This window comes from Eupeodes corollae, chromosome 3 (assembly GCF_945859685.1).
Source record: "Eupeodes corollae chromosome 3, idEupCoro1.1, whole genome shotgun sequence".
NCBI classification, from domain to species: domain Eukaryota; kingdom Metazoa; phylum Arthropoda; class Insecta; order Diptera; family Syrphidae; genus Eupeodes; species Eupeodes corollae.
This window is the reverse complement of record NC_079149.1, coordinates 139,178,696-139,206,042: the sequence shown is the minus strand read 5'-3', so window position 1 is coordinate 139,206,042 and position 27,347 is coordinate 139,178,696. Positions and strand designations below refer to the sequence as shown.

The following is a 27,347-nucleotide window of genomic DNA, read 5'->3' as shown; positions in this document are numbered from 1 at the left end:
AACAACCAAAAATAGATAGATAAATAAATACATAAATAAATAAATAAAAATCAAACAAAATAAATAATTACAATAATAATTAGAATAATAAACAAATAATCAAATAAACAAATGCATAAACATTTAAATAAATAAAAACAATAAAAAGAAAGTAAATATGATAAGATACAAAAATAAATAAATAAATAAAGAAAGACAGAAATAAATAAATATATGTATATATTAATAATAATAAATAAATAAATAAATAAATAAATAAATAAATAAATAAATAAATAAATAAATAAATAAGTATACAAAAAAATAAATAAATAAATAAATAAATAAATAAGTAAATAAATAAATAAATAAATAAATAAATAAGTACTAATTAAAGCTTTAACCATTTTTTTTTTAAGTTTTTATTTTTACATATTTTTTTTTTATAGTTTCGTGTTTTTTTTTTAATTTTTTTTTTGTTTTTTTTTTTTTTTTTTATTTCTAAATAGCCAAATTTGAGATAAGGTGGTTTTCCGATAGTCTGCAAGATGCATTATATCGCTCAAACAAATAACTTGTTCTAAATGAAACTTTTTCAATTTTGGCAAGTAAGTGGAGATCTTCCGTAGAATAGTGCCATGGCAGATTTAACATCATTTTTAGTATTTTATTTTGGGTTCTTTGTAATCGAAGTAAATGGCTATTAGCACATTTACCCCAAACAGGTGACCCATATAGCATGATACTTTGAAAGATAACCTTAAAAATGATGAGCTTATTTTCAACACTAAGTTTTGATTTCCTGTTGATAAACGGATATAGAATTTTTATAGCTAAGTTCACCTTTTTGATTGCTTCTTGTATATGAACACCAAAAGTAAGTGTTTTATCTAGGTGTACTCTTAAATATTTAGTACTCGATTTCCATTCTGTTGGAATACCACTAATTTGAAGCATATTGGCGGGCAAAAAACAAGCTTTTCTTTTTCTAGTGAAAAAGACGGCTTGAGTTTTCCCAGCATTTATTTTAATCTTCCAATCCTTAAAATACGTTTGCACAATATTCAGCGCAGATTGCAAGTTGGTTTCGATGTTAAAACCAACTGAATCTGATGAATACAAACACGTATCGTCTGCAAAAATAGCTGATTTACAGTTTGTTAACGTCGGGAAATCATAAGTAAATATGGTATACAAAACAGGACCAAGAACTGATCCTTGTGGTACACCTGCAAGGATTTCATATAGATCAGAGTAGGAACCGTTTACTGATACTTTAAAAAATCTTTCAGCTAAAAAGGAATTTATCATTTTTATAATGAAAATTGGAAAATCCAGAACTAAGAGTTTGTGGAGAAGGCCTTTATGCCACACAGTGTCAAAAGCCTTCTCTACATCTAATAAGACCACACCAGTGCTTTTCCCTACTGCAAAATTACTTTTTATGTCATTCGTTATTCGATGCACTTGATGCACTGTGCTATGACAACTTCTAAAACCAAATTGTTCCGCTGGAAGGATGTTATGCTCGTTCAAATGCAAAACTATTTTATTTTTTATGAGTTTCTCAAGACCTTTACTCAGAGAATTGAGTAAACTAATAGGTCTATAGCTAGAACTTATAGAAGGATTTTTTCCAGGTTTTTGAATGGGAATTATTTTTGCTATTTTCCATTGCCTTGGAAAATAACCTATTTTAAAGCAAGCAGAAAAAATGACTTGTAAAAATTTTATACCTGTTCTGGGCAGTTTTTTTAACATATAATATTTTTCAAACCATCGAGTCCTGGACTCTTCTTTTTAAGGCCACCAAGTACAGTTTTTACATCCTGTACTGTAATTGTATCTTCGCTAAATTGAAATTGTTGAGATCTTATAATTTCCATTGATTGCTCTACAGTAATTTCAGTAGAACTACTGCTCGAAACGTTGTTACCTAATTGATGATTTTCAAAAAATTCATGAGCCAAAGCGTTTGCTTTTTCAAGATTTGTCAATAAAACTGAGTTTCCAGTTTTTAACGCTGGAATCTGACTGTTTTTTTTTCTTAACTATTTTGACAAGGTTCCAAAATGGCTTACTGGCTTTATCTAATGTTTGTAGCCTCGCGTTCCACTTTTTATTTTTGTGCTCTTGAGTAGAAAATTTTATTAAATTATTAAGAACTTTAACTTCAGATAGATAAAAAGTATTTCTGGTTCTTATCCACAATAACCTAAATCTATTCCGTTTTTTAATAAGTTGCACAATATTTGCTGGAAGTGAGTTTGAGTTATCGTTATGAACCCTTTTCTTTGGAACAGATTGTGCCACGCTTTCCAATGTAACATTTGTAAAATTTTGAATAGCGTCGTTAATTTGATCAGGATTGACTTCATTGGGATCTATTATCGGTTGACCTAATCAAATGCTTTAGTCCGATCAATAAACAACGATAGATCACTTTTACCTCACTGCAAAACTTAAATGTGGTATCTTGAGTACCCCTACCTTCACAAAGACCAAATTGGTCGTTGCTGAAAAACTCATTTTTGTTTTAAAAAACACCATACAATTCTTTATAAGTTTTGCAAAAAGTTTAGAGAACGTTGGTTATATAGAGATTGGTCGGTATTGACTCATAACACTACGACTACCCTTTTTCAACAACGAAATGACTTCAGCTTCTTTCTAAGACGATGGAAAAATTCCAGAGGTGATACTCATATTGAATAGGAAGCAAATCACGTCAACTAAATAGAAGGAAATTGGCTTAAACAGGTAATTGGTTATATCATCAGACGTACTGGAGCATTTGTTATCGAGAGCCATTATTTTTTTGTATATTTCGTGGAATTGGTCTTCTAACAAATCTGGATACATATCACAGTTAAAATTATTAATAAAAGTATCTATACAAATATTTTAATATGTGATTTAAGAATGCTTAAAAATAAGTCATACCCATGCGAATTATTAGTTTCATTGTAAACCTGATCCCAAAATTCGAACTTTAATGCCTCCAAAAGAGTTGGAAAATTGACAGCTTATTTAATTTGAATGGAATATTATTTTTAACGTTGACTTTGAAGAAAAGTCAATTTATCCAAGTTCATTCCGTCTTTGAACATCTTTTAAAGGAAGTTTACTCTGTATACCTGAGCTACAAAAAAAGAAGAAGTTAGAAGCTGGAAGTTCTGGTAATAAAATTGATTTATCGGATATTTAGTCCTGCGTGCGAAGAATGCTAATGGAGAAAAACATATAACCACGAGCTTGAATCGTGAAAGCTGCAAGAAAATGATAGTGAAGATCAAAAAGCTAAAACATGTTGAATGAATTGGCTCGGTAATTCTTAGCTATTGGATATCAATGCTCGAAGGTCGGGAATTAGGTTAATTTGTTGTAAATTCTGGTGTCCCCCAGGGTAGTCACCTTGGTCCTATTCTATTTGTTTTATTTATAAATGACTTGGTTTCGATCATACAAAATTCGTCTGTCCTTATATATGCTGATGAGGGATTACATTAAAAATTAACTACATCTGACTTTCTTCTCTTGCAAGAAGACCTAATATTATTTAGGGAATGGTGCAATAATAATCGTCTTGTTTTAAATGTTGACAAATGTAAAACCATGAGTTTTACACGAAAAAAAGTTCCAATCATTTTTAGCTACATGATATGATTCTTGTCTTTTAAGTAGAGTATATGTATTTTCTGAATTGGGTGTTGTCTTAGATTCTAAACTAACAGTTAATGAAGATATCAACTTCATTTTAAAATTACTTTTTGTTTCATTTGTGAGACCAGTCCTGGAATATGCCTTTACAGTATGGTCACAGTACTACGCCGTTTTGCGTTTTTGTCTACGATCCCTTCGTGGTTTCAAGATATTCAAACATTACCGCTTTATTCACAAAGACTATCTCTCATAAATCTTTCTTCTTTGACAATTCATAGGATGTACTTGCAGTTTTGTTTTATTGTTGGAATAATAAACGGAAAAATTTCATCACCATCAGTTCTTGGTAGTTTAAACTTTAGTTTTAGTCGTTCAAGTATAGGACTCGAGAATTCATTGAATACTAATTTAAGCAGATCAAACTTTAGGGTACATAGCCCCTTAAATCAATTTATTGGAATCTGTTATAAATTTCACGAATTATTATAATAATATCTATTTTTTGTTACACAAACAAAATAATATTTTTTTAAAGGTTTAAATTCTGTTAAACTCGACTTTCTTCTCAAAAATATTCCATCCCATCAGGTTTTTAAAATATGCCAATTTACAAATGCTAAAATCAACTAAAAGAGCTTAACATAACATGAAGATACAACATAACATATTATTTTAATATTTCAGTTGGTCTCTGAAAATTCTCATGAAGTTCTAAGAATTCTTGAATTTAACACTTACGTGTTTCTGAAATAAACGGTTTAAAGTTAATTTTAAGTACTTTTTTCGAATCCTAACTCCAATTTTAACGATATAATCAAATTTGAAAATACCCGTTTCAGCATTATTTTTATGTTTTTACAATATGTTTCGAAAACTTTATGTTGAAGCCTTGTTTAAAAGACAGTGTTAATACAAAAACAAAAAACATTATTTCATTTCAAATCTGTTTTTCTTTTTTTGTTAGGAATCGTTTCAGCATAAATGGTTCAACGTTTTCTTAGAAATTTATGTGAAACAGTTGAAGTCTAAAACCGTATAAAGAATTTTCAAAAATTGTATACTATAAATATTTCAACTGAATATATTGATAGTTTATAGATATAGAAAACCAAAGAAAGCTGTTATTTCCGTCAAAACATTAGCCTTGAAAAGAAATCTTAAAAACAATGGGATTTAACTTTTGATAATATTATTAGGAGCACATGAGTTTGAAAAACTGACAGGACTTTTTTAAAAGACTCTCAACATTTCCTTAAAAGTAGGTCAGACTCATAATTTAAATTCAACAGGTTCTCAAACTATACACCAAAGAAACAACAAAAAAAACTACTAGCTTACATACGCTTTGCATGAAAAATTAAAAAACCCAATGAGCGACCTCTAAAGATCAATCCAGTTGACATTTTGATAGAAGCATTATTCCACAAAGCTCTAACCAAAAACCTAGTTTTGCTAATCACAATCTTTACTTAAAATCAAGACCACTTATCATTTTGTTGATAGCGATAGTAATGCAAAGTAACAATTATGATTGGTAGCTTGAAACATTCGTTCTTTAGGGTACGTTTAAGTATCTAGGTAAGATTGCGGCAGGTTAAAGGTTTATGACCATAATCAGACATCCAGTCTTTTATGCAAAACAACTTAAATTTGCACAGATAATTGTATATTTCGCAGAAAAATAAAGTATGCCAAAAGAATAACCTTGTCACTCTTATAACTGTAAGCCTTCAAATTGAAAGCGTCTTCGAGCCACTATACCATTGGATATCTCTTTTGCGATCTCCTCGAATAAATTGATGGACATAAAATTCTTTCTCAAATCGATTACTTTAAAATATATGTATGTATGTAACACACATTTTAACATTCGTGTGTAAGTAAAGTATTTTATTTATTTAGCAACTTACAAAAAAATACAAGTCCACACTTTGCGTCCTCTTGGGGGCACACGTTTGTCGGTCTGTCTTGCAGCATCCGGTATCGTCTCCGCATCTGTGCAAAATCGTACAGTGTGGCACGTACATTTTCGAAGGATCCTTTTGAATGCGTTCGACCCTTTGCTGAGGCAGCCGGCAGTTAGCCTCACTATAAATTCTCGAGGCGTGTGCATTGGCCAAAGCTGTAAGCAAATACAAAAATAAAAGAATGTAAGTAAAAGCATGAATTCTTAATTATTGTTTCATGAATTTGCGCGGAGTTGAACGAACTCATAATGTTTACAAACAACAAGAGCTACTACTTTGGATAACTTGTTATTTGAGACGGTTTTTATTTGAAGTAGGGAAGTTTATTTAAAATATACTACAATACTAGTTCCTAGGTATAGATCTTTTATAAAGGGTACATATCTTACTTAATCTTACCTTTGTTCTGTAAGTGATTCGTGCTATGGGTCTTTCGTGACTGCTTGATGGCATCGTGAGTTCCTAATTCTTCAAATTTATGTTGTGTCAGGGTGCCTGGAATGTTGAAGCGCGAGTAAAGGCTTTCCGTGTCCTTAAAAAAACATAGAATATTTTTATTGTATTTTTTTTAATTTCAAATTTTTAAATAAAATTTTAATCAAAATCAAATCAAATGGGGTGGCGCAACAGTCCGTTGTGAACCAGGGCCTAGTGACTTACAACTCTCAACCATTCCTGTGTGCGAGTAATGTTGTCAGGAATGGAGGGGACCTACAATTTTATGCCGAATCCGAACGGCTAGTTTGAGAAAGCACTTTTTCATGACAAGAATTACTCTTGAAGGAATTGTCAATTCCTCGCAAGAGGCAGTACCCGCGAAAATTATTTTTTTTTAAATTAAGGTGGCACAGGCAGGGATTGAACCCAAGACCCATTGCATGACAGTCCAACGCACTAACCATCATGCCACGGGTACTACTAAAATTTTAATAGATTGATAAAATCAAGGCACTGAACAACTAAGTGCTTTTAATAGATTAACCATGTTCTGTCTGCAAACTTATTACGATAAATAATTGAAGTTGCCATTTAAATTGCAATGAGCAAATAATTGTATCTTATAAATAATAATTCAATGCCAATTTTGCGCATATTAATCGATATTAAGTGTAAATTCATAAATCTCAAACTTTTGTGCTGCGATTTGATTCGGTATCACTGCTTTTATGCGATGCTGAAACTTATTCAGCTGTTGCCGAGCAATGCTGATAATACATACATTTTTAGTTTTAATTTATTAATGATAGACATTATTTTATCATAAAGGTTAATTAATAACAATGATTGCAATATTGCTTATTTAGCATACAACATGCGTGGAGTAAGGTGAAGGTGGCTTAAGAAATTGAAAGTAATGATTTAAAATTCGAAATTCTAAGAATTTATTTCCAAATTTTAAATTCAACATCAATTTAAATGTTTGGTCATATTTTTTTCGCAACTTTGCAATAGTGAAAAGTTTCCGTGACAATTGATGCCAAGATTTCCGTCAATTAGTTTCTCTTAACGATTTGATAAGTGGCTATAGGTGTTTGATTAAGTTAGAAATCAAAATTTTACAATTTTCACAGTCAATTTCTCGAAAATCTAATAAATTTCTTTTAATTATTTATTAACTCCTAAATGTCCCAAAAAGCTTTCAAGATTAGCTACGTACTCCATAGCGAATCATTCAAGACATTATAATTAAATATTTGTACATAATATTGATGCGTATCATTGTATTAATTATGAAAAATCTATAAGAACCTGCTGGTATATCAGACCCAGACAAGTCATCAGATATCAAAACGGAGTGATTGTCGGTTAGCCGCATCATTGACAACAATATGGGCGTAGCTCGCTTGAAATGTGCCGATAACCCACTGCCCATTTAATTCGAGCAATTATCAATTTATAACATGGTGTTCTATTTGCCTTCTCCATTGATCGGCTTTTTATCTGAATGTTTTTTTCTTTAGAAAACAAGCTGAATAGCTCTTAGCATAATTCATTAGACATTTATAAGCGTGACGAGTTGAGATGAAACCATGACGGCGATACTGATGCCACATGCCGTGCAGTTTCATCACATGGAAATGATATTAGCCATAATGAAGCAATCATTTATACGGGATACCAGGGTAACATTGAGACAAGATAAATCAATTTATTCATTGTTTAAATTTAAATATATCTGTTTTAAATACCTTGATTGTGGTTCTTGCTGTTAAAGAGATTGAAATGTTGAATGAAAGATGATACATTGTCATATAAAAATTAACTCCGTTTAAAAAATTACTTGAAAATGTTTATAATTTGTTTATGGTATTTGTTTCCATTTTCCAATATTTTGATTCTAATGAATAATTAAATTGGCTTGCACAACAGTCTGTTAAAAACTATGGCCTAGTGACTTACAAATCTTAAACCATTCCTGTGTGAGACGTTATCAGGAAATGAGAGGACTTACAGTTTTTAAGCCGAATCCGAACGGGTAATTTATTAAAGTCCTTTTCATGACAAGACTTACTATTGGAGAATTTGGAAATTCCTCACAAGAGGCAGTTCCCATGACAAAAACTTCAGATGGCAAAGGCAGGGATTGAACCCAGTCCTGTGCACCAACCATCACTCCACAGGTACTACTAACTCCCTTACTAGTACATCTGAAAACCTTTAAACAGCGATTGTTCATGATACAACAAGTAAGCAAACAAACTTTAATTTCGGGATATTATACCTTTAGGATTTTAACTTCAACAAGTGTTCGATGGTTTGAAATTAGCAAAATTTTCTTAACTTAGTATAGTACCAAAATATCTTCAACAATTCATTTAACAGTTTAAACATTTTCATCTTTAAAAGAAATTCTATTTGACAATGTGCCCCAACATCCCCTATTTTATTTTCTTCCATCTGCACGTCTAGTTCAACATAAAAATTTGAACTATTCACATAATATGGTTCTATAGACACAACTTCACAAATATGATCCCATGTAATTGATATAGGAATTCTTTTAATTGAACCCTATTCATAAGTCAAATGCAGATTCTTTATGAAATTCATGCATCAAGAATCTTAGGTATTTTTGTAAAGGAGAAAGAAAAAGATCAATGAATCAAGATTCACCTGTTTCCAATTCGAAAACTCATCACTTCCTTGTGGCAGCCAATTAATTTTCTGAGCCAAATCATTCAACTAACTTGCCTTGTCAATATGCAATCTAGATACTTTTGTATAGGTTAGGTAGCAGGTATAGTGTCACTTGTGTCAGACTTAGTGGTTCTCGTAGAATTATCTGATGCAAATGTGATGATGTGTGCTCATTTCAGTGGAAGTGGAGCTTCTAACAGGCACAGCCAGCAGAGGGAAGCAAAAAAGAGGATCGGTATGGCAATGCAGTTTTAGCCGTTGACACTGTACGAAGTTAAGGAGGGATGTCTCCTTTTTTATGCAGAGCCTCGCATATACAAGAGTGGAATCTCAAGTGTCATTGACACATTGGAATGGCGACGACAACGACGATGTCGACGTCGAAGTCGACGTTAACGACGAACGTCGTTCGGTGCTACTCTCAGCTCTCAGGTGGTAACAGTAGCATTAAAGGTATAGGATTCTGTTTTGCATTCCATATACAAAAGGTGAAAAGAGGTATTTATGTGCAAAGTTCATGACAGTGTCAGCGTCAGCTTCAGCGTTCAAACGTTGTACGCATATACATTTTCAAGATACGTTATATTAAGTAACAACAATGCATATGCATTTCAAGGACGGGCGTCGTCGTCAAGTTGTCTATTTTCTTACAAAAAAATCGCTCAAGAATGCAAATGACAGAAAAATGAATCATTTGTATAGCTAGCGAACTTGCCTACAAGGAAGCTCATTCAACTTGCCGGTTTATAGAGAGAGGCAGGCACGTCTCGTTGTCGACTTCGACTGTCGACAGGTAAACTAAAAAAAAGGTATATTTTACCATAAATGTGTAGATAGGTACATCTGGATTTCTGAAATGACGTCTCTCTAAAAAATTAATGCATTAAGTGGGTACAGTTGCGGATTGAGATTATTTAAGTGCTGTAACATTAAAATTTAGTGGTTTTTGATTGCGATACATAATCTAAATCGGTACATAAATCTCAACTTTAAATTCGAAAGATTTTTATGCAAAAATGTAAGTTTATTGATATTTTCTATGTTAATTTTTGTATATACTTACTTCTTTGGTAAAAATATATACCTGAAAATGGTAAGTAGGCAACTAACAGGTTTTAATAATAAATCTTATAAGATCGAATAAAATAAAATATGTACATGACTGGTTCAAGACCATATTGTGGTCATATAATATTAAACAGACTATTTATCATTTTTTAGTATGGACCTTGTTTTGTAAATTTTGGAACAAAATGTATGGAGTCATTAAGAAAATTCATTTAAATAAACCAAATTTTAATAATGTACTAGGTTTGAAAGCAGTGACCGGATACACTCTATAGACAATAACATATTCAACGAACACTGATTTTTTGAAGAAAATTTTGGTGAAGACCTCGAAAATTATTAATAAATTGGACTAAGAAATTGTTTGAAATGTAAAAAAGGTTACGCAATTAAAATACATAGTTAAAATTTTGTATTGTATTTTTAGTTAGCACAGTTCAAGTGTAACAGAATAACAAAAGTTACTTAATTATGGACGAAATTATTCTTGGAAAGATTTTTCAATTCTTCGCAATTGGCAGTACTAGTGAAAAACAAAATCAGAGATTTTTTCATAACAGCATGACTCAGGAATGAAAGACCGATTTAGATTAGAGAAATAATAATAACTCTTTTAAATTACTTAATTACAAGTAATTAGTAGTTGACCTATTTCCATTACAATTGCACGTAATTGTAATTGTAATTGAAAAACAATAATTTGAATTATATACTTGTAATTGTAATTCACGAAAAATATACGTTTTAATAACTTGCAATTGTTATTCAAAAAATAAATTCCTCACAAATTTCATGTAATGGAAAATTGTAATGTGAGTTTTGAAGTTATATTTAAGTTAGTGGATTTCTCGATTATTATTCATTCATAAATTTAAATTTAATTTTCTCCAATAAAATAAAAAAATAAAAAATAGGCTGTAACTATGAACAAAGTGTGAATTTATTACAGAAAATACAATACATGGTCATGAATTGTAAACAACAAACGGGAAGGAAGACACTCCAGAAAATTATTTGGTAATCGTAAAATGTGACTGATTCAAAATAAATTTTTGTTTCATGAATACTTTACAAATGAATCATTTATGTTGCTTTTAATTACATGCAATTAGCAAACGAGAGAGGGGGGGAGAGGTGTTTCCACTAAGGCACCTCTCCTTATCCAGGCGGCAGCGGATGAATTCTCGAGATAGAATCAACGGTGGCGTCTACAGTTCCAGTAAGGTCGAACTACTTAGTGAACACCTTATAGGGCTTCTTCGACATATTCGGAGCCCAGGCCTATAAGGAGCGGTTCATCCGGCTCCCCTTCCTTGGAGTTATACTAAGGATCTGGCCCTCCAGGTTGGGGGTTGTGCCGTCGGGGTGACTTCCTGGCCACGTAAAAACATCATAGTCTCGAAGCAACAACAAGCCTCGGATACGGAAGGATTCACTGTTGACAACCCACGCAAACGAAATAAGGACAACGAACTTCGGATATGTACGTGGAATGTTAGGTCCCTTAACAGACCACGTGCAGCCGAACAATTAGCGGAAGCCCTAAACTGCTGCAAGGCAGATATTACAGCCATCCAAGAAGTGCGATGGGATGGACCGGGGAAACGCAAACTAAAAGACTGCGATATCTACTACGGCGACTGCTACCGAGAACAAAGACAGCGTCTATTTGGGTGTGGATTTGTTGTTGGAACTAGGCTCAGGCAAAAAGTCTTGAGTTTCAACAGTGTGAGCGAGCGCATCACGACAATCCGCATCAAGGCTAAATTCGCCAACATAAGCCTAATATGCGCGCATGCCCCAACAGAGGAGAAAGATGAAGACACCAAAGATATGTTCTTCGAGCTCTTGGACAAGACATATGAGCAGTGCCCTGGCTATGACATTAAAATTGTCTTAGGAGATTTTAATGCCAAGCTAGGAAGAGAAGACATCTTTGGTGGCATAATCGGGAGATACAGCCTGCACGACACTACCTCCGACAACGGATTCAGGCTGGTCGATTTCGCTGCGCGGCGAGACGTTCTGGTAGCTAGTACGCAGTTCACGCATCTTAATATCCACAAGGGGATATGGAAATCTCCTGATCAATCAACCGTCAACCAGATTGACCACATTGCGATCGACGCACCACACTTCTCCAGTATCCAGGATATCCGAACATTCCGAGAGGCCAACATTGACTCGGACCACTACCTCGTTGTAGCCAAGGTACGGCTACGGATATCCCGATCCAAGCCAAAACAAGGAAGTACTGTGAGAAGATTCGACGTTAGATGGCTACAATCGCAAGAGACTGCCATGTCCTTTTCCGATCGAGTCTCTAAAAACCTCCTAAGGAGTCCTATGCTTCCTGCATTAAGCATTGAAAACCAGTGGCAACATTGCCTTGCAGCCATCAGAGATGCCGCCTCTGAAGTGCTAGGTTTCACACGGCCACCACAGCGAAACCCCTGGTTTGACGACGAATGCCGGCAAGCTCACACAGCGAAACAAGAGGCATACAAAACGGCGCTGCACAAAAGGACGAGAGCTGCTCGCGAGCTCTACGAGCAGAAGAGGAGAGAGGAACACCGGCTTCTTGGACGGAAAAAAAGAGAGCATGAGAAGCGCGCGATCGAGGAGATAGAGGGATGTCACAACAGGAATGAGGTTCGTAAATTTTACCAAAAGGTAAAAAAAACCTGACAAGGGTACCAGCCACGAACCGAAGCCTGTAAAGACGATCAAGGGAACATCGTAGTAGAACCACAGTCGATACTGAGAATATGGAAAGATCACTTCTCCAAATTATATAACGGCGATGACGAACCGAATTCCGCTGTAAGGGAGATAGAACCACTCAACCTCGGCGACGCAGATCAACAATTCCGCCTACCCGACCTTGACGAAGTGAAGATAGCTATATCTAAACTTAAGTCAAACAAAGCTGCTGGAGCTGACGGCATCACCGCCGAACTATTCAAAGCAGCAGGTAGTGAGCATGCACCAACTCATCTGCAAAATTTGGTTGGAAGAAAGCATGCCCGATGAGTGGAATCTCAGCATAGTGTGCCCGATACATAAGAAAGGAGACCCTCTAAAATGCGCCAACTACAGAGGCATCAGTCTCCTTAACATTGCGTATAAGATCCTCTCTGCCGTATTATGTGAACGTCTGAAGCCATTCGTCAACAACCTGATTGGCCCTTATCAGTGTGGCTTCAGACCAGGAAAGTCCACTATCGACCAAATATTCACACTACGGCAGATCTTGGAAAAAACCCAGGAGCTTCAAATCGATACCCACCATCTCTTTATCGATTTTAAAGCCGCGTATGACAGCATCTATAGGGAAGAGCTCTACCGAGCAATGTCTAGTTTTGGCATCCCTGTCAAACTTATCCGTTTGTGCAGAATGACGATGGAGAATGCACGCTGCTCTATCAAGGTCGGAAAAGATCTTACCGATGCATTTGATGTCAAAAAAGGTTTTAGACAAGGCGATGCACTGTCATGCGACTTCTTCAACATCGTTCTGGAAAGAATTGTGCAAAACTCAACCGTCACACTAGAGGCACAATCTTCCAAAGATCCATCCAATTGCTCGGATACGCAGATGATATTGACATAATTGGAAGATCAAAGCGTGATGTCAGTGGAGCGTTTTTGAGCATTGCGACGGAAGCGAAGAAGATGGGTTTAGTGGTCAATGAGGGCAAGACCAAGTATATGCTGTCATCAAAAAAGGACACTGAACAACGACGTCTTGGACAAAACGTCACCATGGACAGCTATAACTTTGAGGAAGTTAAGGACTTTGTCTACCTAGGCACCGCTATTAATGCAGACAACGACACCAGCGCTGAAATCAAACGAAGAATAACTCTTGCAAATCGCTGCTTCTTTGGACTTAGAAGGCAATTGAGAAGTAAAGTCCTCTCTCGAGCATGTAAAATCACCATCTATAAGACACTCATCATCCCGGTTCTCATTTATGGCGCTGAGGCCTGGACCCTGTCAAAGAAAGATGAGAGCGTCTTAGGATGCTTTGAGAGAAAAATTCTTCGGGCGATTTTTGGTCCCGTACGCATAGATGGAGAATGGAGGAGAAGATATAACGACGAGCTGTACGGGCTGTACAGCGACACTGACCTAGTTAGCAGAATCAAAGTCCAACGGCTTAGATGGCTAGGTCATGTAGAGCGGATGGACATCAACGCTCCAGCCCGGAAGGTCTTCGAATCCAATCCCGAGGGACGGCGCAGTAGAGGAAGACCGCGACTCAGGTGGCGCACCCAGGTGGGAGAGGACCTCAACCAACTTGGCGTGCGAAACTGGAGACAGCTAGCTAGGGACCGAGCTGGCTGGAGACGCTTGTTGGTTGAGGCCCAGTTCCGCCCCGGACTGTAGCGCCACCTTAAGTAAGTAAGTAAGTAAGTAATTAGTAATTGAAATTGCTCAATTACATTAATTGGTAATTGGAAAATTGTGTGGAGTAATTGTAATTGAATTTTCTTGTACTCATTTTTTTGTCAAACTCTGATAATTGTTTCTCGCACAACTTCCTGAACAATTTCTTGCTCATTTTTTGAAACAACCTTCTAAGTATTTAAGGGAAAAAAGAATTTTGATACTGAAATTATCACTGGAAGATTATCAAACATCCCTAGTAGCATCGTGACAAAAACAGAAAATTATCAAATCTAAAGGAAAAAAATGCTTTTGAATCGTGTTCGTTTGATACTCTTAAGCCTCATAAGAAAAACAAACGTCCTTGTGGGTGTTTGGGGCTTCCGGAAGGCAATAAAGCTGTATTTTTGTATTCTATACAAAACTTAAGTAAAATATTGCTCCTGGAAAACACAAATAGCAATGAAAAAAGTATTTGAGTCGGATGCACATAATATTTCCAAAAGTATACGTACACTAAACACTCAAGGAAATTATTTCTCTCTCTTATCTTTATAACCTACCATCAATCATGAAATACTTCGCATTTATTTCAACTCCTCTGTTTCTCTGTTTTTCTTTCCTTTTTCAGTCAGGGTTTTGGAAAATTGAAGAACAAGGACACAAAAGGAAGCACATACAAAAATTATCATAATAAAAATGTATCATCTATACGTACATAGGTATAAATACAAAACAAAGTATATACTTTGTTCTCATAATGATACGAGTATGAGATACGAAGGTATGTTTGAGAGGGTGGTAGGTTGGCTGGTACTTGTAAAAGGATATCGTTGTCATCTGACTTACCCATCAGCACTTGCAGAGGGATGCATTTTAAAGATTAAATTCTCTTGACAATTTTTTTTTTTATTCGCGTCTCTTAATGAATTTCCAGATTAACGAAGCCTCCTTCCCGAAAGGATTTCATAAATTGTGGTGGTTTCATTTGCAGGTATTTTTCACTAATTAGATCTTTTCGCTTCAGAGTACAGTTGCTGTGAGAAAATGTAGGTAGGTATATCGGTAGGCGTGTCGGATACAGCTCTATACATTAGTTATGATGACCATTTTCTTCTTTTTTGTTTGATACCAAAAATCTTGAAATAAATGTTCAAATGCTAGAAAAGTTGTGTGTAGTTCTTTCTCCAACCTTAAATTATGAAAAATTTCAGACAATTCACTTAAAATGTGCTCATCTAACAAAAAAAGAATCCGTTCCTGGTATTGTTGTAATGTATCCTTCCGTCAATTCGTCTTTTATATACATTTTGTGATAATAAGAACGACTTTTTATTTTTCTTCCTTTGTTAAATTAATTAAACTATTTCTGTAGTTTTTTCAGTGGCATTTAAAAGATTGCGTAACGTGTAAACAATTTGTACCTCTTGAACCTTTTGTAAGTTATTTGTCAAATTGTATTCTCTTATTTTAAAGGCTCGTACGTGAATTGAAATTGTTTTAAGACTCCTTAAAAAAAGGATGAAAGAAAATAAATATGGTCACCTCATCCATGAGGTGCATAGCACATTTTTCTTTTACCTAAAAGTACATTTTCTCATCAAGCCGGCTTTTAATTAAATGAAAGAGTTTTCGGAGTTTTTTTCTTATTGTTTTTATCCCAACTTTTATTCGAGTTATGAACAAACCAAAAAAAATGATCCATTCTTTGGTCGTGTTATGGACAGGGCAAAAGTAATGAAGTCCTTGGGTATTTCAATAGAAAAAAAAACAATTTGTTGGATATTATAATAATTTGACCAAACCGAATTTTCTGAAAATTTCAATGCATTGGTGCTTTTATAAGAACTTGACTGAAATTACTTTATTTGAAAAGAAAATGAACCAAACAAGGACTCTTGTCCTTCATCTAAGGCTCTTTTTTTAATAATTTTATTAAACATTTTTATTTATGCGGTTGAATTTTCATGCATACATACATACATACATATGTATGTATGTGAACGTACTTTTTTCAAACCGGTATTGAAATTATATTACTTTGATCTGTGAAAAAAAAAAAAACAATTAAATGTTAAATAAACCATCACTATGGTAAAGTTTCTTAGAAAAGGACAAGTTAAATGATATTTATGTGCCTTTTACTTTGAATTTATTCTTCTAAAATTAAAAAAAAAACGGTATATTTATTTTACCTGTAATGAAATACATATTTCCCTTCTGTAAATTATCTTAGTTTTTAATTAAATTCACTCTTATTTTTGAAAACAAAATGTTTATCATAAACGTATTTAAAAGGTATATCAGGCATAGTCTTTGAGAATTATTATATTTAAGAAGAACATAATTTAAAATAATAAACTATGTATCATGTATTTTGGACAAAGTATCGCCAAGTGGAAAAATCCCCGAGCTTCGTTTAGACTTCCAAAATGTTTGCGGTTGAGTAATGTTTTAGTATTTATCGATACTTTTTATAGAATGATAAAGGGCAAATCAGAATTCTATTCCAAGATCGCTCTATCCCGTCGTGTTTTTGAGGAAATTCAAAGAGAACTATATTCATATCAAGCTTTAAAAAAGTAATTTTTTGTACCTATATATAGCATTCATGATCCTTTAATAATTCCTATGTTCAATAATCCGTTTGAATATTTATACTTTTTCATAAAATCTTCGAGGAATTTTCATAAGTTGTTCAGATTTTGTCTGACAATGCTGCACCATTAATTATAAACTGTTTTTGGTAGAAAAATTAAATTTGGAACTGATTTTTATTTAAGTAACGAATTCGTCGTCTAATCAAGGCTATCACATCAAGATTTTGAATTATAAAAATAATTTTGAAAACGGGTACATTCTAAATTTGAACAGAATAGAAATCAACAATGGAAAAAGAATTCAAAACGTATTTTTCAAAACCATAGAAGGATTAAGTTCAAGGCTTCACATAGAGCCCAATGAAGACTAATAACTAATTAAAGTTTCCAGAACCTAATAAATATACCAATATTTTAAATTTTCAAAATCATCACAATATTTATTGTTAACAACTATGTTGTGTTTTACCTCAACCTTAAAAACACTGTTTTTAGTTGTCTTACTTGTTTTTAAGATGGCATGTTTTAGAACATGATGTGATAGAAAAATGTTAATGCGGTTGATTTGAAGAGATTCAATTCTACTGCAAAGCTGTAGAACTTGTTCGACATCAAATCCAACATCGGTACTAAAGATTGATACCATAAATCGAACTTACTTACTTAAGGTGACGCTACAGTCCTGTGTGAACTAGGGCCTCACCCAACAAACTTCTCCATCTAGCTCGGTCCCTAGCTAGATGTTTCCAATTTCGCGCTCCAAGTTTGGTGAAGTCACTTTCCACTTGTGCGTGCCACCTGATTCACGGTCTTCCTCTACTGCGCTGTCCTGTGGGTGTGGATTCGGAGACTTTCCGAGCCGGAGCATTGGTTTCCATGCGCTCTACGTGACCCAGCCATCTAAGTCGTTGGCCTTTTACCCTTCTGGCTAAGTCTACGTCGCCGTCGCTGCACAGCCCGTATAGCTCATCATTCTATCTTATCCTCAACTCCCCTTCGATGTATAAAGGACCGTAGATCACAATAAGAACTTTTCTCTCAAAACGACCCAAGGTGCTTTCATCCGCTATTGTCATAGTCCATGCTTCTGCACCGTATAGAAGGACGGGGATGATAAGGACTCAAGTCCAAATTTGGTCCTTCGAGAGAGGACTTTTCCATTCTTAGTCCAAGGAAACAGTGGTTAGCAAGAGTTATTCTGCGTTTGATCTTAGCGCTGGTGTTGTTTTCTGCTTTTACAGCGGAGCCTGGGTAGACGAAGTCCTTGACTACCTCAAAGTTACGTCTGTCGATGGTAACGTTTTGACCAAGACGTCGGTGTTGTAGGTCCTTTCTTGACGACAGCATGTACTTTGTTTTGCCCTCATTAACCGTTAAACCCATTTTTGCCGCCTCTGCCTCAATACTCACAAAAGCCCCATTCACAACACGCTGAGATCTTCAAATTATGTCAATGTCATCAGCATATGCTAGTAATTGGACAGACTTTTGAAAGATAGTGCCTCTAGTTGTGACGTGTGAGCTCTACACTATTCTTTCAAGTACGATGTTAAAAAAAATGGCATGACAGCACATCACCTTGTCTAAAACCTTTTTTGACATGGAAAGGTTCTGTTAAGTTGATTCCAACCTTTATGGAGCAGCGTGAATTCTCCATGGTCATCCTGCACAAAAACGGACTAGTTTGGCAGGGATGCCAAAACTAGACATGGCTCTATACAGCTCGTCCCTGTAGATGCTGTCATATGCGGCTTTGAAATTGATGAAAAGATGCTGGGTGTCGATTTGGTGTTCTTGGGTTCTTTATAGGCTTTGTCGCAATGTGATTCTTTGATTGATTGTATCTAGTCTAAACCACATTGATAAGGACTGACCAGGTTGTTGACGATGGGCTTCAGACGTTCAGATATTACGGCAAAGAAGATTTTGTTAAGTAGATTGATTCCTCTATAGTTGGTGCAGTTTAGAGGGTCTCCTTTTTTTAAGATCGGGCAAACAATACTGAGGTTCCATTGATCGGGCATGCTTTCTTCCGACCATATCTTACAGATAAGTTGGTGCATGTTCCTAACCAACTTATCTGCAGCTGCTTTAAAGAGCTCGGTATTTAAGCCATCCGCTCCATCAGCTTTATTAGACTTCAGCTTAGATATGGCAATCTTTACTTCGTCTAATTCAGGAGGACGGGATTGTTGGCTTTCGTCGTCTAAGTTGAATGGATCATCCTGCCTGACAGCGCGGAATGCGGTTCGTTGTCGCCTTTATACAGTTTTCATATTCTCAGCATTGACTGCCATTCCATAATGATGTTTCCACTTTCATCTTTGCTGCATTCGGTTTTAGGTTTATGTACCTGAGAATTTTGTTTCACTGTTCATAAAATTTTTGAACTTCATTCCAACATTCTCAACATCTTCTACCGCACGCTTTTCATGCGCTCTCTTTTTCCTTCTGAGAAGTCGATATTCCTCACTCCCCTTCTGCTTATAGAGCTCATGAGCAGCTTTCATCCTTTTATGAACCGCCGCTTTGCGTGCCTGTTGTTTGGCTGCATTTGCCTGCCGACATTCCACATCAAACCAGGGGTTCCATAAATCGAGCTACAGATGGAATAATACTACCACTTTTGTGTCAACTAAACTAAATATTTATATCCTGTCCTATACCAAAAACGAAGACTCCACTTATTAGATTTCTGCTTTCTCCATATTACTAATAGTATTGTATTTAGCAATATGGAGACATTTTGATATTTATTAACTCAAACGCTTCATTGCTAGTAACAGTAGGATTTACCAAGTGAGGTAGATACTAAATTCCATGGGATATCACAACGGACCAACTATTGGTCTAAGTGTGTTGGCTTTTGCTGTCAGCACCCACCTTAAACTAATGTAACCTATAGCTTTCGACTAACTTTAAAAAAAAAATTATTTTTTAATTATTTTAATCATTTTTTTTTTTCGAAGAACAAATATTTTAAACATGCTTGTGACTTCCTAAAAAATATTCAACAAACATTTAAAACTAAAAAAATGTAATGTTCTGTTTGCATGACATTTTTAAATAATTATTAATATAATGTATTTTGGATAAACACAAGAACAAATCAACAAAGAAATATTACACATAAATGCACGCACATAAGAAACTGATTATCACAAACCAAATAGAAATTCCAATCAATTAACTTTAGTTATTTGAAGTAACATAAAGAGCAACCCGTATCCTTTTAATGCCCAAACTCACTTTATTTGGTAATCAAGAACTGGTACTGGATGAGAACTCGCATTGCCAAGCATTTAATTCGATAAGCACTTCTTCTTAACAAAAATAATGTCTATTGTTATAAGAGTACATTCATACGAAATATAGGGGACTCTATGATGTGATTTCTATTGTTTTATAGCCTCCTCTGAACCAAACCCAAATAGTTATTGTGTTCTTGGAAAATTGTTGGAAAACAACAAAGGGAAGGGGAAATTGGAAACCGAAATCAAAATCAAAACCAAGCCGAGTTATTGGTCGGCATCACAGCACTGAATTTAATTTTAATTAAATCGAGTTTGAGGTTTTAAAACCTTAACGAACCAGAATGAACATTGTTATCTATTAATAGAGTTTGTTTAGCTATTCAGCATTTTTAATGTGCAATGAGATTGAAGGAGGTCTTATGGTATTGTCATATGATGGAAGGAACTTAAATTATAGCATCAGAAAGTGACGCATATCGATTTCAAAAGGCGTTGGCAAATGCTTGCTTGTGTTGTATTGAATTGTGTTGTGGAGTTGAGTTGAGTTTAATTGCATCATGACCTAATAAAAGTTGCCACATATTTCTGACGAGAACATTTATGTGACCATAAAGGTAGGTAAAAGTGATATATAAAAGTGTTTGTATTGTTTCTTATTGTCTTTTGACTCAAAACCAACATGGGAACTATTTTCAAAGAATCAGTTAAATTTCTAAAGAATAAGGGATACCTAAAATAAAATATACTGTAAGCCTTAGTTAATAACTAATAAATATAGGTTTGGGCTGCAGGACTTGAAGTAAAGTAATTATTATATAAATGCAAGCTACGAGCATATTTTATTTATATTTATAGAAATCACTTAAGTCGAAGCTCAAAGCATCAAAAACATGCGCAAGGTCACTGACTCCAAAAGTGAGCAATTTATGGGATACGGATACTCATTTTATAATAATCAAATAAACTGCATCTCCATCACCAAACAGCTTTGAATATGTCAGACTCAGGCATAGGTTATGTACCAAAGTGTGGGCGACTGAAGTTTTCATTCCGCAAACGAACACTTTGCATTTAAGTTTTGTGTTGTTATCTTTCGTATAACTCAAGAAAAAAAGATAAACATGGTAGGTACATTGTAGATGCAACCTTGAAGCACCGCGTTGCGGTAGTGGCCTGCTACAATATAGCCACACTTAAAGGAGCGGCACCACAGTCAACCGGCGAACAGTAGAACACATATTTAAAAAGTGAACCATGTTTTGAAGCCTATCAATAATAATATGATTGATCGATTTATAATCTTTAAATCTTTTTTGTAAATCACATAGTTTCCGGAAATTATCTCATTTGACTAAAAAAATTTGAAAAAGTTTGAATTCTATGCTTTTATGGTTTTGAAAAAACAGTTTTTAGAGCGGATCCCCAATTCAGTTATCCAAACTTAATTTGAAACTTCCCATTATGCACAATATGTTTTCATTATTTTTTTTTTCAACATGTTTCAAGTGATTTGAAAGCAGGTTCGTTAATTGGCCGCTTTTTTCCTTTTTCTTTGGCTAACAACCCTTTAAGAATAGCATACACTAAGTCTTTATGAACTGATCCTTCATAAATAGGGTTTTCGAAAAATAATGAAATATTTGAAATATTTAAACTGAATATCGAATTAAAAGATTCAAGTTTCGGAATATCATCACAAATTTTGTTGAAACAACAAAACTATTTCAACAGCCTCAAAAAACGTAATATCGATATTTTTTGAATTTTATAAAGTGATATTTTAGAAATCCATGATTTTTAAACCAGATTTAGAATTGGGCAGCCAAAAAAATCTTCGAAAACGCATAATTTTTCACAGTTACAAATCTGTTTATGTGCAATGGGTTTTTAACAAAGTATCGCCAAAACAATAAATAACAAAACCCATGGTTTGAATTTTTGCCAGATCGACCCACTGTAACGCTTGGCGTTATTCGACATCACGAACTGGAGCTCGTTTCAATACGTAGCTGGTTGACAAATGCGCTTAAATTTTGAATAGATCCAAAACTAAGTATTTAAAAGTTAAAGTTGTTCGAGTTTATGCATTTTTAATGGGGTCACGTTGGTCCCCTTTGTTTACTTGTGTAACTAGACATTAATCTTGCTCTGCACCAAAACTGTGTGTGTGGATAGATGTTATGTAATTACGACTTGTAAAGAACGCATTTTTAAAGCCTTGTTTATAAAATTAAGTACTTTTTTCACAAAGATGCAACTACAACAATTCAGACATGAATATTTACCTTTCTCATGTGGCAGTGGCTAACTGTGGGAGAGATAAACTTTCACTTCCTTTTCATTGAAATAAAACACACCATCAGCATCAGAGGCTGGAGGAGTGATGTACTGTAAACTGTATACACTTTACAATACAAAAATGCTTAACTTTACCCTTTAAACTAGGTGCAGAATTTATGGAACACCACGGAAGGAAAATATCACGTCCTTATTTTAATATTCCATTTCAAAATGTGTGTGTAACAAGTCCATAAAGCTGGGCTCTTATAGAAAATTTGGATTTAGTTCGTCCTCATTTGATATTCCCAAACTCAAATGTACCAACTCGTAGTCGTAGTTAGCTGGTTTTTGTTTGTGCAACGTTAGACAGTCTAATAAACCACACATGCTGAAAAGTTAAATATACAAAAGACACTATGTACGAGTGCCATACCACAGAGGGCTTGGGTTTTTGGATGAAGCAAAAGTGGAATGTGCAAGGACATCTTTTTGGTTTTTATGTTCAAATGGAGCATAAATGAAGAACCGTTAGAGTCATTCCGTATACATAGTTAAAAGTTATAGTATGTAACTATAAAATGTATAAACGTACACTGTACGTAGGTTTTATGTGAGGGAATGAGTGATTTTGCATTTTGGAAGCGGTTTCCCATAGTTATATGGTGTATACCTTTGCAGTTACATTTTGGGAAGGAATTCAAGTTTTTTGAAGCTTCTTTTACGTATGACGATGGCAATGGCATTATATCAAAAAGGACATGGTGTTGGGATTCAGATATGCAAATGAGAGCAATTTTTTTGTATTTTTCTTTTTGATTCTCGGCAAAACTGAGAGGGATTTATTTCAACATTTATCCGATGGAAAGGATTATGCAGGCACGAACTTGGCAAATGTGTTTGACGACTTGGCAAATATGTTTGACGAAATTGAAAAAAACCAAGATTAATTCTTTTGAATGGAAAAAAATAATTCTTTATAAGTCATCTAAGGATATGTTCCATATTTAATAGTATCATTTCTGCATATTCAAAAAATGCAACCTATTTTTGTATACTCATTTGTTTACTACCAAATAAGGTTTGTGAAAAGAACAAACCAAGGGTATAACATACAAATTTAAAAAAAGAAGTTGAGATAAGATCCACCTTGATGCTCTATATAATTTGTAAACGATAGTTTTGGTAAGCCAAATTGTTATTTTTTAAACTTTTATAAAAAAACAATCAACTTTGAAAATCAAGCTGTTTTGTGTCGAAAAATTCAGGAAGAAAAATTAATCAAGTTGTGTTTTTAGAACAAATTTCATTTAATATGAATTAATGTTTTGAGAAATGTTATCAAATGTTATAATGAGAATGTATTTGAAGATATTTGAAATCAACCAAAATGTTTAACCTGTTTAACTGCCCATAGGATGTTATTTTCATCGGACCGATTTTTCGAATTGAAAATTTTAACATTCTCTACGTTTCAAGGTCTCTAGAATCTAAATAAAAGATTTTTACAGAGATATGTCTGCGTGCGTGTGTAAGTACATTAGGTAGACCTTTTTTGTCGTCCACATGTCAATTTTCTCATACAGATAATAATGCAGAAAGATGCAGAAAGGACTCTCAAGAAAATCAAAAGTGTGGTTAACATTAATTATCTCCAATAACAGCGACTTGAATTAAATTTTTAATTATATATTTTGACGTTGCACCAAACTTATATATTTTTGGAAAAAAGTTAAATTAACGTTGTTTTTATAAACCAAAAGAACTGAAAAAAAAAAATATTTGTCACCTTGAATATTTTACGAAAAAAATTATTGTATCTCCAAAATAATTGTATGCAACTAAAATTAATGTTTTTGACATCTGGTAAAATGTTGGGTAATATCGAATTAACAGTTTTTTTCACAAAACATTACTAAACTTTTTAAAAAATTAATTTTCGACTGAAATATCTTTTTATAAATTTAAGATATTTGCTTCGAGCTAATTTTATCTAATACACTGCGGGTCATAAGGTTAGAAGCAGGCATTTTTGAGAAGTAAAATCGATATTTCTCCCGTTACATGGTGGATTAGAAAAAAACAACTATAGTAAATGAAAGACTACTTTGTTAAAAACAAAATGTAAAATTTGGGAATATAAGAGAATTAGCTAACGGATCTTTTATGACAAATTGTCAACTGAGTCGAAAATATGCGAAAATCGGGTCATATATTAGAAGCAGTGACCATATAAACGTTGTCTTGTGAAGTGAATTCATTTTATTTTCGGTATAAACGGTGGATTTCATAAATTAATTGTTTTTTATTGAGTTGTAGTAAAAATGGGCAAGAAAAAATGGTTGACAGTGGAGGAAATGGCAAGAATAGATGTTTATTACTCTGAAGGTCTTTCATGCCGAAAAATAAATCGAAGTGATCATTGTGTCAGTAACTATTTAAAAAATCCATCGTCGTATCTAAAAAATTATAAAGGAAACGCTTCCTCTGCCTTAACACTTCGCGAAACGCGAAATATACTTAGAGTAGCGTCAAGTTCATCTTTATCGGCAACTAAAATTAATGTACCACTTAATGACGCAAGAAAGAAGGAACGCTTGTGTTTTGCGAAAGATCACATGAGCTGGGATGTGCAGAATTCAATGACTACAAATGATTGGCGGTTATTTTTTCCGAGGAAAACAAATTTAACCTAGATGGTCCAAATGGTTATAATTATTATTTCCATGACATGAGGAAACAGGAACGGTGTTTAAACCGTCACCATAGCAGAGAAGGAGGCGTTATGGTCTGGGCTCAATTTCGTTTTATGGCACTATAGACTTGGTAGTCCAAGAAAGTAAAATGACTGGAAAAACCTACAAAGCCTTGCTGGAATCAGTATTCCCCAAAATTACCGAGCTTTTTGGACCAATTTTATGGATTTTTCAGCAGGACAACGCTCCGATACACACAGCCCAAGAGGTAGAATCCTTCATTGCAAACCAAAACATCTACTTTGCTGCCTTGGCCACCATATTCCCCAGACCTTAACATAATGGAATATGTGTGGGGCTGGCTTACACGTAAGGTGTATGAGGGAGGGAAGCAATACGATGACAAGGAAGCGCTTATTCATATTATCAAATTGGCCTAATGACCCGATTTATTTTCGCATATTCTTGACTTAAGTAACAATTTGTTTTAGAAGTTCAGTTAGCTTAATCTCTTCTATACCCAAAATGTATGTTGTGTTGTTAACAAAATAGTCTTTCATTAACCATAGTTATTTTTTTTAATCCATTATGTAATGGGAGAAATATCGATTTTACTTCTCAAAAAATCCTGCTTCTAACCTTATAACCCGCAGTGCAGATAACACTGATTTCAAAATATTGAATTTTTATGAAAATAAGACAGTACATTTCAAAATATTGAATTTTTATGGAAATGAAATAGTACATTTTTTCTTTAAGTTAAAATCTACAAAACATTTTTCACAAAATTGGTACAAAATGATGTTTGATACTGGATATCTCGTGAATAAATGAAGGTATTATTTTCAAAATGATTTAATTCTGTGTTAAATGTTGTTGTCAACGTGAGATAATATTCTTAGAAAAATCTAATTGGTAAACATTCATCTTCAACTAAAAATCTGCTTAGCAAAAATAGATTTTGAAATTAAACTATTTCATCATTTACAAACCTACAAAAATAACACAAAACTGATAAGAAATTGTTTTCGACTCAACAAAATAATGTATATAAATATTTTGTTAAAATTTTAAGTAAGACAAATCGACAGACAGGTGAGGAGTTATCAGTGTGGGTCGCATCCCAGCCTCTTTTCAATCAAACGAACAAATCGGACAATAGCTTTATACGGCAATTTAAACATTTTAATTTGGTGGTGCTATACTCGTAGCTCATAGAAATCGACTTAAAACTCTCAACCATTCTTAAGAGTATTATCAGAAATAAAGAGGACCTACAGTTCTTATGCAGATTCCATCAAATTTGAAAAGAACAAAAATCACTTTTCCAGGATTTGTCAATTCCCCTCAAGTGGCAGTATCCGTGACAAAAGATTTGGTATGAGTTACTCTCACAAAATTTTAAGTGTTATGGATCGTGAGTCATTTAGGAGGCTCCCAAAGGCAAACAATTAAACAGTGATTAAAAATAAGAATTTGAATGGAAAATGCTTGGAGTAATTCCAAAGTTCCTAATTAACATACATATTTCACTCTAAAAAGAATCTTTTGAAATTGCTGGTTGAAGTCCGAAATTTTAAGAATTTATAATACTTATACAAATATCGTCCACTTTATTTTCCTATTTGCGCACATTGCTAATTACTTCGTTAAAAATAGTCTTTATGTAAGTAGACTATTTTTTTCAAATGCAAGAATCATCTTCGTCTGAATAATCAATATGTCCTTACAACGTAGATAGCTTTTTAATTATAGTACTTATGCACTTGTGCATGCCTAACTTATACTACACATACCTAAATCAATTTAAACCCAATCCAAGATTCAAATAGGCACAAACCATTGAACCAATATTGCCTCATGATGCAGATTCCAGAAACCATTATGTACATACAGTGAATGCCACAATTCAATGTAGCATATCCCAGTCAAGTTCTGTTGCAGAAGTTGTGATTGCTTTGTGTAGACTTGTGATTGTATTGTGTATACAGCCCATTCTAAAATGTGGTTAGAATTAAGTCCATATTCTCCGCATGCAATTTGCAGTTCAATCTCAATAATCAGTACTTCTGTCTACTGAATTCCTTAGTGCTTGAACATGGTGGCGTTTGTGTGTCCAAGTTATCTCGTAAGTGTTGCAAGTGAGAGGGGCAATCAATTTATAGCCTAACCTAAAATGATTGTTTCAATTTAAAGAGAATATTCAAATAATTTTTGCGCACGCAATGTGTCTTTACGAGAGCAGCAACAAACGTTCGAAAAAATAAGAAACGTAAAATGAGAAACGAGAAACGAAACGAGTGCCACGACATT

The 27,347-nt window shown here is 34.1% G+C and overlaps 1 protein-coding gene across 1 annotated transcript in view; it reads right to left on the bottom strand.

Moving 5' to 3' along the window:
* LOC129950907 (uncharacterized) overlaps nucleotides 1-27,347 on the bottom strand; it is an 87,708-nt gene that overhangs the window by 12,049 nt on the left and 48,312 nt on the right. The window contains exons 2-3 of the mRNA XM_056062846.1: nucleotides 6,009-6,141; nucleotides 5,553-5,764 (exon numbers count right to left, since the gene is read on the bottom strand). Coding sequence (XP_055918821.1) covers nucleotides 5,553-5,764; nucleotides 6,009-6,141 — 345 coding nt within the window. The remainder of the gene's footprint in view (nucleotides 1-5,552; nucleotides 5,765-6,008; nucleotides 6,142-27,347) is intronic.